Source organism: Solanum pennellii, chromosome 8, assembly GCF_001406875.1.
Source record: "Solanum pennellii chromosome 8, SPENNV200".
Lineage (NCBI taxonomy): Eukaryota > Viridiplantae > Streptophyta > Magnoliopsida > Solanales > Solanaceae > Solanum > Solanum pennellii.
In genome coordinates, this window is record NC_028644.1 from 68,885,730 (window position 1) to 68,901,033 (window position 15,304).

General features: G+C 35.5%; 2 protein-coding genes across 5 annotated transcripts; one reads left to right on the plus strand and one right to left on the minus strand.

Annotated features, from left to right (window-relative positions):
• The first annotated feature begins 62 nt into the window (after window positions 1-62).
• Window positions 63-6,689, plus strand: LOC107026905. Of its 4 annotated transcripts, XM_027919375.1 has the most exons (5): window positions 63-409; window positions 672-857; window positions 1,372-4,688; window positions 4,779-5,039; window positions 6,125-6,689. In XM_027919375.1, the coding sequence occupies exon 3, from the start codon at window positions 1,436-1,438 to the stop codon at window positions 4,427-4,429; it is 2,994 nt and encodes a 997-aa protein (XP_027775176.1). In that variant the 5' UTR covers window positions 63-409; window positions 672-857; window positions 1,372-1,435; the 3' UTR covers window positions 4,430-4,688; window positions 4,779-5,039; window positions 6,125-6,689. The 4 variants fall into 4 exon arrangements, with proteins under 4 accessions (XP_027775176.1, XP_015083506.1, XP_015083508.1 ...); XM_015228020.2 differs by having other exon boundaries at window positions 1,372-5,039; XM_015228022.2 differs by lacking the exon at window positions 63-409 and adding an exon at window positions 416-594 and having other exon boundaries at window positions 1,372-5,039.
• Window positions 6,690-7,129: 440 nt separating this feature from the next.
• Window positions 7,130-13,304, minus strand: LOC107026973 (ubiquitin-conjugating enzyme E2 5). Its single transcript, XM_015228120.2, has 6 exons — window positions 13,127-13,304; window positions 12,710-12,789; window positions 11,895-12,009; window positions 11,733-11,785; window positions 11,497-11,625; window positions 7,130-7,472 (listed from the first exon to the last, which is right to left on the minus strand). Exons 1-6 carry the CDS (start codon window positions 13,168-13,170, stop codon window positions 7,342-7,344), a joined length of 552 nt encoding a protein of 183 aa, XP_015083606.1. The 5' UTR covers window positions 13,171-13,304; the 3' UTR covers window positions 7,130-7,341.
• Window positions 13,305-15,304: the final 2,000 nt, after the last annotated feature.

Consider the following 15,304-nt stretch of genomic DNA (forward strand, 5'->3'; position numbering starts at 1 on the left):
CCCCACCCCCACCCCCAACTCCAAACCCAACATATTGGCAGAAAACAGTAGAAAAAAGAACCCTTCCCCGTCTCTAACGGTGCTCCTTTTTCCTGTCAGCTCACATTCTCAGTACCCTCTGATATTTTTTTTTTAACATAAGACACAAAAAGATAGATTTTTTTACAATTTTTTTAAATTTTTTTGAGTTTTTACACATACCTATGTAATAAATGAAGTATTTTGTAAGATGGGTAGTGTGAAAAAAGTGAACTTTTCAAAGTTTTTTGTGTATAAATTTTTTGAGTTATTGAGTAAAGTTTGAGTCTTGGTAAAAAAAAATCAAGAAAAGAAAAATATATAAGGAAACAAATAGCTCCATTGTCATCTCAATAACACACTGAACCCTTTTTAGTTATTCTTGAAAAAGGTAAATCCATTTTCCCATTCATTCCTTTCTTTCATTTTCTCATCAATCAAATCTTTACTTTTTTGTCTCTTCCTTTTGTTCAAACTTGGGTGTTGGGTCTCTCTCTAGTTGCTAATATTCAACTTATTTGCCTCTATGTGACTTCTTGATCCATGTACAAGTATGTATTGTGTGTTTGTGTACATGTATGTGCATTTTAAAATGTTTTTTTTGGTGGTTAGTAGATGTGTTTGAATATTTATAGTTTATTTTGTTTTGACAGGTTCAAGAAGATATTGGTTGTGGATGCCACTTAGGTTTTTATTTTATTGGGGTTAAGATTGGTTTAGAAAAGAATTGTCTTTTGTGTTGATTGAAGGGGAAAAGATTGAATCTTTGGACATATTGTGGTGATTGAAGTGAAAAAAGATTGAATCTTTGGACACCATCATTGCTAACTTTTCTTCAAGTAAGTATATGTTGGATCTGAGTTATCGTAGAAGTAGAGGCTTGCATTGTTGTATTATTCAAATTTTGTGGTTTTAAAGAAAAGGCTTTGTGGTTTTAAATTCTTCTGTAGATCTATTGCTACAGATTTAGGAAGGCTGTTTGTTTCCCTTCTAGGTTTTCTGTTTGTAATGGAGCATTAATTATCTTTACTTCATTGCTAAATGTGGATTATAGAGTCAAATGACAAATTAGTATAAGTCATTAATGCTTTTTTGTTAATCTAGATATGGCATCACTTTAACTAATTCTCTTTTTTCAGTATGGTATCCTGCATTTTTGAAAAATAAAGCAATCTTCATTTGGAAAACCTAGTTAAAAACTAGGCAGACCTAAGTCCAGTTTTAATTTTTTTTTTTTTTATAAAAATTAGGTAGAACTAAGTTTACTTTTGTTCTTATGGCTGCATACAGTTTGCAGTTTTATGAATGGAGATTGTCCCTTCACTGACATTTTGATTTATTTTTCAATTTCAGAGGTTTATCTGTTTTCCTGGAATGCATGAAATTTTCTTGTGAATGGGAGTGAGTAGTTTTAACTATGGATCTCCGGGAAGAAAGCTCTAGATTTGGATCGTTACCAAGCACAACGTCAAGAAACCTTTCGTCTTCATCGTCGACTTTCTTTTCTGCGAATCAGTCGCCATTCTTCTCTCCTAGATCACCTAAGTCCCTGGTATCAGCATGCTCGGATAATCAATTTCGTGATAGTGATGTTACCTCTGCTGCCTTAGATGCTAGTTTGGGCATTTTAGGTCCAGAATCATTTGCAAATGCTAGATTGTCAGATGCTTATCCTGTTGCATTAGCTAGTGCCTCGAATGATCTCCAGAAGTTGGATTTTGTAGCTTCTTCGACGTCAAATTCTAAGAGTACTATAGCGAGTTATAATGTTGGCCCTGAACATGAATATTTGCGACCTAGAGGCAAGCAGAAAAAGAGTGGAAGGACACAGGAATCTTGTGTTACTCCAACATCGACTTCCTCCCTATCCAACAGAGTGAGGAGCTGTGATGTGTACATTGGTTTTCATGGCCGCAAACCTTTACTGCTCAGATTCATGAATTGGCTCCGTGCTGAGCTAGAAATCCAAGGTCTAAGTTGCTTTGTTACTGACAGATCAAGGTGCCGAAATACTAGAAAGCATGGCATGGTAGAGAGAGTAATGGATGCTTGTACATTCGGAGTTGTGATCTTAACCAAGAAATCATTCAGGAATCCATATACCATAGAGGAGCTGCGCTTCTTTGCTAGCAAAAAGAATTTGGTACCAGTGTACTTCGATCTGCGTCCAGAGGATTGCCTTGTGCGAGATATAATTGAGAGAAGAGGAGAGCACTGGGAAAAACATGGTGGTGAACTTTGGCTACTTTATGGGGGATTGGAGAAGGAGTGGAGAGATGCCGTCAATGGTCTTTTGCGTGTTGATGAGTGGAAGCTAGAGGCTCATGATGGCAAGTGGAGGGAATGCATATTGAGGGCTGTAACTCTATTGGCCTTAAGATTAGGGAGGCGAAGTGTTGTGGACAGACTATCCAAGTGGAGGGAGAAGGCAGAAAAAGAGGAGTTTCCTTTCCCTCGAAATGAGAATTTTGTCGGCAGAAAGAAGGAGCTATCTGAGCTTGAGTTTCGGCTTTTTGGTGATGTTAGTGGGGACGCAGAGAAAGACTATATTGAACTAAAGGCTAGACCCAAGCGAAGGAATTTGACAATTAGTTGGAGTCGAAGTAATTCAATCAACGAAAGACGGTTTGAGCGTCCTAGTGACAACAAAAGGAAAGGGAAAGAGCCAGTGACATGGAAGGAATCTGAGAAAGAAATTGAAATGTTAAATGCTGAAGTTTCTCATACCCAACAGCATGCACCAAAGCCGAGGAACTCTAAGAAACATGGAAGGCGAAACAACTCCATGAAAGTTGTCTATGGAAAGGGCATTGCTTGTGTGTCTGGGGAACCAGGAATTGGCAAGACAGATCTACTGCTTGAGTATGCTTATCAATTTCATCAGCGCTACAAAATGGTCCTTTGGATTGGAGGTGAAAGCAGATATGTTCGACAAAACTACTTGAACTTGTGGTCGTTTTTAGAAGTTGATGTCGGGGTAGAAAACTCACCTGATAAAAGCAGGATAAAGAGCTTTGAGGAGCAAGAAGAGGCTGCTGTAGCTAGGGTTAGGAAAGAACTCATGCGAGACATTCCATTCTTGCTGATAATTGATAACTTGGAGAGTGAAAAGGACTGGTGGGATCATAAACTAATAATGGATTTGCTTCCCCGTTTTGGGGGTGAAACACATGTTCTCATATCCACGCGCCTCTCTCGGGTTATGAACATGGATCCTATCAAACTCAATTATCTGTCAGAGATTGAGGCAATGTCTTTGATGCAGGGTGCTGTGAAAGATTACCCGATTGCTGAAATTGATGCCTTGCGAGTTATTGAGGACAAACTTAAGAGACTGACACTTGGCCTTGCCATTGTTGGAGCAATTCTTTCTGAACTTCCTATAAATCCTAGTAGACTATTGGATACCATCAATCGTATGCCATTGAAGGAAATAATCTATATTCGTCGGGAAAACCATCCACTGAGGCGAAACAATTTCCTTTTGCAACTTTTTGAAGTTTGTTTCTCAATATTTGACCATGCTGATGGACCTAGAAGTCTAGCAACAAGAATGGCCCTTGCAAGCGGTTGGTTTGCTCCATCACCTATTCCAGTTTCTCTATTAGCTCTGGCTGCTCACAAGATACCAGAGAAATACCCACGTCGGAGGATGTTGAAGAAAGTTTTATGCTCTTTAACTTGTGGTTTCACATCATCATATGCTAGGAAATCTGAGGCAGAAGCCTCTTCTCTTTTGTTGAGATTCAACATTGCAAGGACTTGTAGAAAGGAAGGCTACATTCAGTTCCACCAGCTTATCAAAATGTATGCTCGAAAAAGAGGGGTCACTGGAGTTGCTCAAGCCACAGTACAAGCTGTTATTACTCGCGGTTTAATACCCCAGCACTCTGAGCACATATGGGCAGCATGCTTTTTGCTCTTCGGATTTGGGAGTGACCCCATGATAGTTGAGCTTAAAGTTTCCGAATTGTTGTTTCTCGTGAAAGAAGTGATTTTACCACTTGCCATTCGAACATTTATTACATTCTCACGCTGTGCTGCTGCTTTAGAACTTCTACGGCGTTGTACAGATGCATTAGAAGCAGCAGATCAGGCATTTGTCACACCTGTTGACAAGTGGTTGGATAAATCACTTTGTTGGAGACCTATCCAGACAAGTGCCCAGTTAAACCCTTGCCTTTGGCAGGAACTTGCTTTATCAAGAGCTACAGTGCTCGAAATCAGGGCAAAGCTAATGTTGAGGGGTGGACAGTTTGATATTGGTGATGATTTAATCCGGAAGGCTATTTTCATTAGAACTTCAATCTGCGGCGAGGACCATCCAGAAACCATATCTGCTCATGAAACGCTCAGTAAACTTACAAGACTCCTTGCTAGTGTTCAAAATCATACATCAAATAGAAGTTAATTGTTGTAGTTTAGCTAGATTTATAGAAAGTAATTGGAATAAGCTGGTTTAACAGTTCAAATGATAGCATTTTTTTTTTATATTAATGAGCCATACATCTTATTCAAATTCTTTCCATTTCTTTTTGATATGCTAATTTCATTTCTAACTTTGCTTATGATGTTGCTATTCTAATCCTGCTTCCTATTCATCGTTGATGGTTCATATGATGTCTTTTGCTTCCGCTTGCTGTTTGTTAGATCTTTCCCCTATGAAAAAGGTATGGAAATAGTGTAATCAGCCACTGGATGTTCTTAATTGTTAAGTATTCCATGGGTAGAAGATTTTATATCATTATCCTCTTCAAAAGGAAAAAATTTTAAGGAAGATTGCCTTCTCAAAAGGACTAAACAGCTTGCATATGGCTTATCCAGCCAGTTGGAGTTGTGGCAATGGTTGATTAATTATATCCGCTTCAGAAGGGAAGAAACAAAAATTATGATTCAGTTGCTTCAAGAACCTCTTGCAGCTGATGGCTTAGTGTGAGAACTTGGCTGGCAGCACCTCGAGACATTTCAAAGTGGCAAAAACTATCAGAGTTGAGAGTCCAATCATTTGAAATTGTGCCAAGGTAAGACTTTAACGCCGTAACTTTGCTCCTAATATGTTTCTATTTCACTTCTTTTTCAGAAAAACAAGAATGTTTCTGTTCCTTCTAATTGTCGCTGCTGACTCTTTGCATCTGTGATATGTGCCATCACTATTTCTAAAACTCACAAAATGCCTTAAGCAAAAAGCACACAAATTGGAGATTTCTTGCTAGTTGACCGAATTCTTTAGATCAATCTTGGCACTAAAAGATTTTTGAACCTGGGAGTGAAAAACAGTTGATTATCTTTGTGAAACAGTTATCTTTGTACTACTCTTCAAATGTCTCTAAGAGTTCCAGATAAGATATTAGATGCAGCGTCAGGATTATGTTTATCATTTGTTTGATTTATCTTGAAAATCAGGGTTCTTAGATTTTGCAGGGACCGAGCTTTTCGAAAAATTTCTTTCCAATGAGTATAATGATTTAGACTAGATTTCAGTAGTCATATTTTTGATGTCATAGAGAAAATCTGCAGCGCCAATTGAATTATTCATGCACAAAAGCTAAAAAAGAAAGATTCTCTATTGTTACTGACCTTTTTTCCTTGCCTGGTGTTTTTGGTCTTCTTATCCAAGAGGGAAGACTTAGAATTGTAGCTGCATTATCACAAAAATTTAAACATCATCGACCTCTGCAGTATTCTTCTTTTCTTTGGCTACATAGAAGTAAATGCATCGTCATCCATTCATTCTCTTTGACCACTGAAGTGTATACTTGTCCAGAAACACCTGTGCCAGTTCATTGCTGCCCGTCTCTTGGAGTCTGCCTCTATACTTGTAGTATGTCTCTTCTGATTAGATTTTCAAAGCTAGGAGCCTAGGACAGTTTGTCTAGTCAATCCAACTAGATTGCTTCTACATTTCATGCTGTCTGAACTGGGCGTCATGAAGTCAAGGAATCAGAATTAGAAAAGAACTATCATAGTCGTTGCTAACTGGTCTTATGGCTGATCCAGAGAAGGAGGTTATGTGAAAATTGTTGTTCTTGCCGTTTGTCACTACTGCATTCTTGTTTTGTGTTCATTTTACATCTTCTATATCTGAACTTCTTCGTTTTGTTTGAAGGCTGAACGCTGCTTCTTCATTCTTATGTCAAGATGGATAACTTCTCCAAAGTTTCAGTGTCAAGTTTGTACCATACTAGTTGAAAATGTCAAGGATTCAGAAAAAATGGGCATTATTGTTACTCAAGAGACACGGTAAGCTAACGTAGCAGCACGTGAACTATTTTCAGCAACAGTTCTTGGGTGTGAACAACATGCAGATTCATGTTAGTGAAGGCCAGGCACCTCCAGCAGTCAGCCTGCCCCTAGAGCCCATGTAATTGTCATCGCCATAGGGCTAGACTCTGGTAACCAGTGGCAGACTCAAAATTTAGACGTTGTTTATTATCATTAGCTCAAAGCACCATCTTATTTGTTTATCTTTTTAACTCAAAGCTATTCCAAGGATAAGTGTTGTAGAATTGTTTAAGTTCCTGTTGTAAGATTTGACAAAATTTTAAGTCATGTCATTTGTTAAGAATGCTAAATAGCAGACAGAACAACGAGAAATAAGATGGTTTGATCATGTCTTCAGTAGACATTCAAATGTATCGAACTGTAAATCAAAATTCATTTGTTTGATATAATGGTATTTTAGTTAGTGCAAACGCAAATTTTCTAAGTGATAACATCTCATGAATTGGAAAAAGTTTGATACGTTTTGTTAAGACTTGTTACTCATATCTTCCCCTCTTGATAACGGTAATATCTAGGCCAACTTACGTGGACATCAACTAACTCTACATCCTCCCATCAACGACACGCACCAACTTTATCCACCAAAGCTATACAAATGAAAAAAAGATTCACCTAATATTTTTGTCTCTCTTTAAGCTATTAGTTGACAAACTGCATTAGTACTTGGACCAAATAGAGGTACCCTTTTATCAAATGTAATCCCATAAGTCGGGTCTGGAAAGTATAGAATGTACACAAAACTTACCTCGATCTATGATCGATAGAGAGGTGGTTCCTGACAGACCCTCCGCTCGAATTGCTGCTTGATTCTTATCTAGATATAAAGATATATAGAAGTGCAGACATCAAATTAAGTTTAAAGATTCAGATGGACTTTTATGGAATCAGGACAGAATGTAACCACAATAACAGTACAATTCAGATTGACAGAAGAAACAGAACTATTTTCTTCAAGTAAACCATGGACAAGACAGGTTTAGAAGTTGATATCATGTACAAACATTGAAGGGGTTATAATATTGTCCATGATCTGCCAAACCCTTAGGGATCTGCTTTTCCAGCAAGTTCATCATCACTGGAGACATTTTCTTCTTCACTCAACTCTTCATCACTAGATTTTTCTTCAGGTGGAGCCCCAGCATCTTCTTTCTTAGCGTATTTCTCGCAATACTCTGAGAAAGAAATATTTAGGCCATAAGTAATGAGGCAACATAAACTGAAGTAAAAAGTTCGATAATTTGGAAACAAGGTACCTAATTACAGCACAAAGTTGAATACATTAAAAATGCAGACTATGGGCAATCAAAACTTTGCAACCGGGGCAATGAGGTACAAATTAGGTAAAGAGTACCTACAGGTGTTATAACAGCATCACTGAAATTCTTGACAAAATAAAGAACTGGACAAACAGAAAAGCAATCAACAGATGCAAAGGAAAAGATAGCTGTCGATTTTGTTAAAGTGGAGATCCGTCTTCTAGGGATTCAAGAAACGTTATAGTGAAGACATAGTCCCCAAGAACACAATTTCCCAACACGTTAAGGAAATAAGAGATGTAGTATATCTAAGATAACCCCCCAAAAAAACACACTTAATTAGAGCTTTCTTTTTGGACTAAAAAAAAGGGTTCCTCCCATTTGTAGGTTGGTGCCAGTAGCTAAGAGTAACAGTAACGGGAACAAATTGGAAACAAGGGAAAAGTAAAGCTAAAAGCAACAAGATGGTAAAATTTCTCATTTACATTTGGATTTAATTCTAAATCTGGCATACACATTTGAATGAGAACATCGGCAAAAAGAAATAAATTCTTTTATCAGTTTTCTTACCACAGGAAAGGATATATGAACAGAGCATCATCTGCCTCTCTTGCTCTAACATCTGATTCATAAATGCTAAATAGATACTAATTTTGTTTCCCTTCAAACTACATCTTGTCCTTTAACTTACTCCACTCAAATGCAGCAATTGCCTTTTTTTCCTTTTAAAACTGTTAAGTTTGTATTCTTCAGATCTACAATCTGGACAGTATCCTCTATCCGTAACTGTTTACACTAAAAAAGTGAAGATCCAATACAATTCCATTTTATTTTGTGAAGTGAATGGAACTGGAACTATCTTCAAAACATCCATTCTCCACCATCTCTTCTGGCTCTTATTCCCCTCCTTCTTATCAACCAGCTAAGGTGGTCTGATGTATGGCTCATGCATGGTCCAGCTATTGCCTATGAAACAATTCCACAGCTGAGCAGTGGAGTTGCAATGCAAAAAAGGTGCTTGTTTGTCTCCTCGGTCACCATACACAGAGAACACCTGGGAACCAAGTGAAGCACTTTGTTTTGGTGGGTATGTTGCTTTTCCGGAAGTAATTTCACTTGAATTGATCATTCTCATTTTTCACCTGACCACCTCTTATGTATTATCCTATTTCTATTATGTTTCCACAGATCTCATCAGCAGATATTACTGATAGAAACTTCCCCTACTTCCCCAATAACAAAGGTACCCTCTCTATCTCCCAAGCACTAAGAAGCCCCCTAAAAGGGATATCCCACCCCTGTGTGGACCAGCACTCCTGGACTGTCACCTCAGGATCTACATAAAAACGAAATAGGTCAGGGAATGCCTCCTTTAGAGAAGTTTGTTCAATCCACCTAGCTCTCCAGAATTTTGCCCTTGCACCATTGCCAATATTGAGGCAGATGTTGGCTTCCATTGATTTCCATAAGTTCCTAATTCTTCTCCACATTCCCATTCCATAGGTATCAGTTACCATTTCTGTGCACCAGGGGCTAGTTTCACCATACTTTGTCACAATGACTTCCTTCAACAGTACCCTGTCCTCAGTGATGTATCTCCATAAACATTTCAACAGCAGGGACTCATTCTGCAAGCTCAAGTTTCTGATTCCCAACCCCCTTCTCTTTTGCTACATCGTCTTCCAATTTACCAGTCAATAACCCTTTCCCTCCTTATTCCCTTGCCATAGAAACTTCCTCCTAATCTTATCCAGTATTGTCACCACCTTTGCTGGAGTTGGGAAAAGTGACATCATATAAGTAAGTAGGCAGTGAATCGAGTACAGAATTATTTGATTTTCATTTGCCATCAAAACATTGTAGTAAATACCTCCGCAAAGGCAATCAATTCAACATCAAATCCTGTATCTATGTTCCCTTCCACAGAGCCTTCAACAACCCTTCGGTGACTGCACTCAAGTTATCAAGATCCATGTGTCATTCCCATACACTTCATTAGTAAGCATTTTTTGTGAAGTGCTAAGTCTCTGATGTCCAGACCACCTGGTTTGTTTGGTAACGAGACCTTATCCCACCTAACCAAATGAAATTTGTAAGGGCTGTTGTTCTCTTCCCGAAAAAAGTCCTTATGATCTTATCCAGTTATTGGCCTTACTGGAAATGAGGTGGAGTGACATACTACACATTGGAATGCTATCAAGCACATTATTGATCTGTGAGGTATTGCATCTGCCAAAAAGCAATCCTCTTTTCAAAGTTTTCTATGATTCCACACTCCATCTGCCTAGTATTTGGCCCCCAATGGGAGACCCAAGAATGTGATTGGGAATGTTCCAGTACTACACAACCCAACCAAATATGCCTGCCAGATCATCTATGTTTTGCACCTCACTAACAGGGTAGATTACACTCATGAGCATATTGATACAAAGATTAAACTACTTCTATGAGCAATGTAAGGTTTAGATAGAGGACCTGCTCTCTTTCTGCATAAAGTAGAGCAAAATTTGACTGCTCTGTCCTTCCTATATCAAAACCATTTAGTCAACGCTGTTGTTTTGCTCTATCCAACATCCTACTCGGCCCTTCAATAGCTAGTATGAACAGAAAAGGTGAAAAAGGAATCACCTTGTCTTGGTCCTCTTTGCGGGCAGAAGAATCCTACTGGGCTCCTATTGATTATGATTGAGTACTTCACCATAGAGATGTTGAATTCAATCCAGTTTATTCACTTGTTACCAAACCCTATGTGCCTTAGAATAGATATGAGATAAGACCAGTTCAATTGGTAAAAAGCTATCTCAACATCTAGTTTGCATAGTAATCCAACATTCCCTTGCTTCAATTGTCAAACAAATACCTGATTTGCTATGACAGAGACATATGTGATCTGCACCCTTTCCTGAAAGCATTCTATTGATTTAAGACCAGTTTCCCATAACTCCTTTCAGCCAATCTGCAAGAGCCTTTGCTATGATCTTGTATATGCTCCTAATCAAGCTAATTGGTCAATAATCTGTGAACTCCATTTCCCTTTTTTTCTTAGGTATAAGTGTTATGAATGAGGCATTGCAGGACTTAACCCTTCAGCAGTGTTGATGATAATACTGCATAACTACTAGTAAACTGACTTGATAAAGACCCAAGAGCACTGACAGAAAGCCATAGGTACCTCTTCATCAAAAGAAAGCCATAGTGTACCTATCATGTCCAGGGGCACTTGACTTAATGGCTGCTAACACTCCCTTTTCTTCAAAAGCTATTTCTAGAGTGTTTCTTTCTTCTCGGGCAATTCCATCAAAATTGTTGCTTTCTTCTCAGGCAATTCCATCAAAATTATTGCTTAGTATATAAGCTTTCAAAGAATTCCAATATCTTCCTTTTGATTGCTTCCTTTATCTTCAATAATCACCAGAAGTCTATCTATGCATTTGGATCTAATCTTAAAATATATGGTGTTTCTGTCCCCTTCCTTGAGCCAAAGGCATCTAGATTTCTACCTCCAGGGGATTAAAAGGTCCTGTATAAATTCTTTACATCTATCACGTACAGTTTCGTCCACTATATTCCAATATTCAGAACTAAAGCTATAAATACTAACATATGTCTTTTACGGGAAATTACAGGTTCTCTAAATGTAGAGATTTTCTATATCAGACTTATCACTACAACAAATACAAGTATTCAATTGAAAGAAAAACATACATGTCCTTAACTAAAAATAAGTTTCATGGTCAAACACCAAATTCTCCACGTAAGGAGTTCTGGTAAAGCTTCCGATATATCAGACGAGCTCACTCAATCAACCCATTACACATACTAAGCAGCAAATAAAATTTGGTGATAGGCAAGGCAACTAAAATATGGATATGTCACATTCAAGGCATCATGCGAGTCAAATCCACTGCAAGTACTAGATTGACCAATTGGAGATTTTTACCTTTCACCTTTTGATCATAAGTAGTACGATCGCGCATCATGAGAGCTGCAGCCTCTCCATTCAGGGGATCCGATGGGTTAGGATATAAAAGGAGTTGGGGAAGGAACACTTCAAAAACATTTACAAGATCTGCAAAAATGAAAAACATAAACATAAATTATTGAACGCAGAAGTATCACTCAAACAAGGAGAAGCAGAAATTTAGAAGGACGGGAAACTGAAGAACGCCAAAATACCAAACATGGGGCTCCAGGTTTGATTGATAACATCTAAGCAGACTGAACCTGACCTGGAATTTAAAGAACATGAAAATGTAGATTCAGAGAAGTCTTTCATAAGAGTCAAATTCCATGCCAAAATGAGAAATAAGTAAGCAAGATAATTGCAGCATCACTCACATCTCATCCACATTCGGATGGTAAATCTTGTTAACAAAACCAATGGATGGTGACTTGTAAGGATAGGCATCTGGGAGCTCTACCCTCACTTTCCACACACCTCCCAGGTAAGGACCTATTGCAACCATCAAGAAACAAGATTGTTAGAAACAAATCAAAGACAGTCATTTTGTGATCAAACTTCCAACAAAATCTCAAACTTCCAACAAAAAGCAAGCAGCTGTCACTAAATCCTAATTCAGAAAAATCAACAATCTTACATACTATAACTAGCCGCGCAGTAAACTATGAAATACATGACGGTTGAAGCTACTACAAGATTCATACCAAGAACAGGGTTCTTATTTTGCAATCTGAACATAATCTAAATTCAGTAGCAGGAAGAACAACTCCGAAATGTTTTTTCCAGATGTTTTCCAAAACGCTAATTTGTAAGTGAACATAGATTAATTTTATCAGTTCTCTACAACATGAATGAAATGATCTGAATAGAGTGGAGTAAATATAACGCATTCATATAGCTGACCCCAACTGCAATAGAAGCATAGTCGATGAATTGACAGTGCTCTACAACATAAACCAAACTATTCACACAAAAGCAAGTCTTTGGGTGCAAAACTTATCTTCTATTAAGTGAAAGTCCCTATCTTTACAGCTAAATCAAAAACATATAAACTAAACACAACTGACCAAGAAAGGATCAAAGCCAGATACAAGAAAACAAAACCCAACACAGATATATAAATACACACACATTTTCACAGACACAACAATTAGTAAAAAACTCAGAAATGGTATAAGAAATAGATTTTTACTCTCTTTGGGTCCATGAAATTCCACAAAAAATTCTTGCATTCCGTCATTGATCATCTCCACTTTGTAGTCACTCATCATCCTAAAAATTTTCCAAGAAAATCAATACCCACTTAGATACAAACAAAATTAAAAAAACCCACCAACAAAAAAATCACAACTTTGAGTTCCATTTCACAGTTTCTTCACTCATCATCTTAATTTTTTCCAAATAAAATGAATACCCACTTAAACACACCCAAAACTAAAACAACCCATCAACATAAATATCATAAATTTGAGTTCCAATTTACAGTTTCTTCACTCATCATCCTAAATTTTTCCAAGAAAATCAATACCCACTTAAACACAAACGAAACTAAAACAACCCATCAACAAAAAAAAAATCAAAATTTGAGTAAACTTGAGTTTCAATTTACAGTTTCATCAAGTCCATCTCTCTGCGTTTGCTAGGGGAAGACATGATTCCGATTACTTCCTTATTCTTTCTTCCTTTTTTCTTCTTTTTTTCCTCTTTTTTTGCTTTTATCGATTGAATTAACAGTGCAATTGGATTTCAGATTATGGGTTTTATATATATGTGTGAAGAACTGAGAAGAAAATGTAAAGAGAAATTCGAATAGGGCGGTTTCAGACATGATTGATGAAAAAGAGGGACTTGTTCTGTTATTTTGTCAGTGACTAATTCTTACTTTTGAGTCCTTATACTATTAACAACTGTAACTTTTAACCCAAGCTATTTTACAACTTTTTTTACTATATAGTTTTAATAATCTTATTTTGGAACTTGTAAAATATCTAATGACTTGGGGTGAAAGTAATTTTTTTCATTGTAAGACATAACTATAAATTTAATTAAGAGACAAAGATTAGTACTTCCACCAATCCATATTACTTTAATTTTTAAGATATTTTTTATTTTTTAAATTAATTTAATTATTCAATCTTTAAAACTATTTAAAACTATTTTTTCAATTTTATCTTTTATTTGGATTTTCAATGAGATAATTTCAATAAATTTAACAATAATTAATAAAGATAAAAATAAAAATTTATGTTCAATAGACTTTTTTAACGGGTGTAAAACACCTCAAAAATTCAATTAATATGAAGTGGAGGGAGTATAAATTAATAATTACAAGGAGCATGAAATTAGACTAAATTAGATTTTAAAAATATTATTATTATTATTTCCAATATCGAAAATAATTTTTTTCGATTGAAAATGAATAAAAATGTTGTCACTTGTTGGGCCATATCTTAGAATTTTGTGGGGAAGAAATTAAATTTAGGAGAAATATATGTCTCCGCAAAACAAAGTTAAATGTACATATTAATGATATTATTAATTTTAACTATTCTACTTTTGATAAATTTTTCATTCAAACAAACAAGATAAACAAAGTAAAAAAAAAGTAACAAAATATTAGTAAAAAATCATATAGAATATAATAAGATACTACACCAATAATTTGATTACTAACTAATGCTACTAAATAAGGAGAAAAATAAGCAGCTTCTAACATTCTATTATCTACTATCTTTTCATCTCTAATTCTCGATTTTAATTTTTTTTTAAATAAAATTATATTTTCAGTAATTTGAAAATGTATATACATTTTTTTTAGGTGTGTCACTTCCTTTAGCACCTAGACATGTGTCATTGCCACCATTGCACAATGTTGAAACTAATCCACTATAATGATAATAATAAAAAATTTTAATTCCCTATAACCTATGCACTCATAATTTATATGTCAATTGTTCCCATTGTAGTGAGCATAATTGAGTATTCCAACAAAAGAAAACATTAGAATAAGTAGAAAAAAAGATATAAAAATATTAGTAGTACCTAACTAGTAGTAATAATATATAAGCATATGAAGAAGGGTGGAGACATGGAGAAATTAAAAAAAAATTTGAAATAATACTTCTTTTTAATGGGAATGATATCGATGAAATAACGTTTGTTAATCATTATTCAACTTTAAATATTTATTGTTATAAAATTTAAATTTGATAAGCGAAATTTTATGATGATAATTTAAAAATTATCTATACAATGTTATATGATTATTGAACTATAAATTATATAAATATTCTTCTTTTTTTTATACGAATGGAAGTGTTTGATGGAAATTGCAAAATAAATTTAATAACTCTACTATTTTTTCTATTTATTGAATAAATACAAATACGTATGTGCTTATTAAATCAAATAAACTCAAAATTGACTAAGTTCGATCAAATTTATAGAATTCTAGAATCTCAATTGATTTGTTGTATGTAGAGTTTTTTTTACTTTGTATTTTATTATTTTCTTTTGAAATTGAGACGAAATGATTAAAGAATCTGATTAAAAAAACAGATATCTATATTATAGAAATAAGGCCAATTTATTATATTTGAGCTTATATTTTTGAATTTATTTTATCAAATAAAATAATTTAAATGGACATATAAACATAATTAACGACAAAATAGTAATGCTTGTTGAATTAACCAATATATTATAATATAACAAATTAAATGGGATTATAGACATGTTTAAGTGGTCACATTAAGCAATATATGCTTAGTCCACCAAATTGCTAAAT

What these genes read in the sequence shown, in the direction of transcription:
- LOC107026905 (XM_015228020.2), top strand. Translation starts at nt 1,436, where the DNA reads ATGGATCTCCGGGAAGAAAGCTCTAGATTTGGATCGTTACCAAGCACA.
- LOC107026973 (XM_015228120.2), bottom strand. Translation starts at nt 13,170, where the DNA reads ATGTCTTCCCCTAGCAAACGCAGAGAGATGGACTTGATGAAACT. An exon ending in GAGATGGACTTGATGAAACT is followed by an intron (nt 12,790 to 13,126) that starts GTAAATTGAAAC and finishes GAAAATTTTTAG; the next exon opens with GATGATGAGTGACTACAAAG. An exon ending in AACCTGGAGCCCCATGTTTG is followed by an intron (nt 11,626 to 11,732) that starts GTATTTTGGCGT and finishes TCATTTTTGCAG; the next exon opens with ATCTTGTAAATGTTTTTGAA.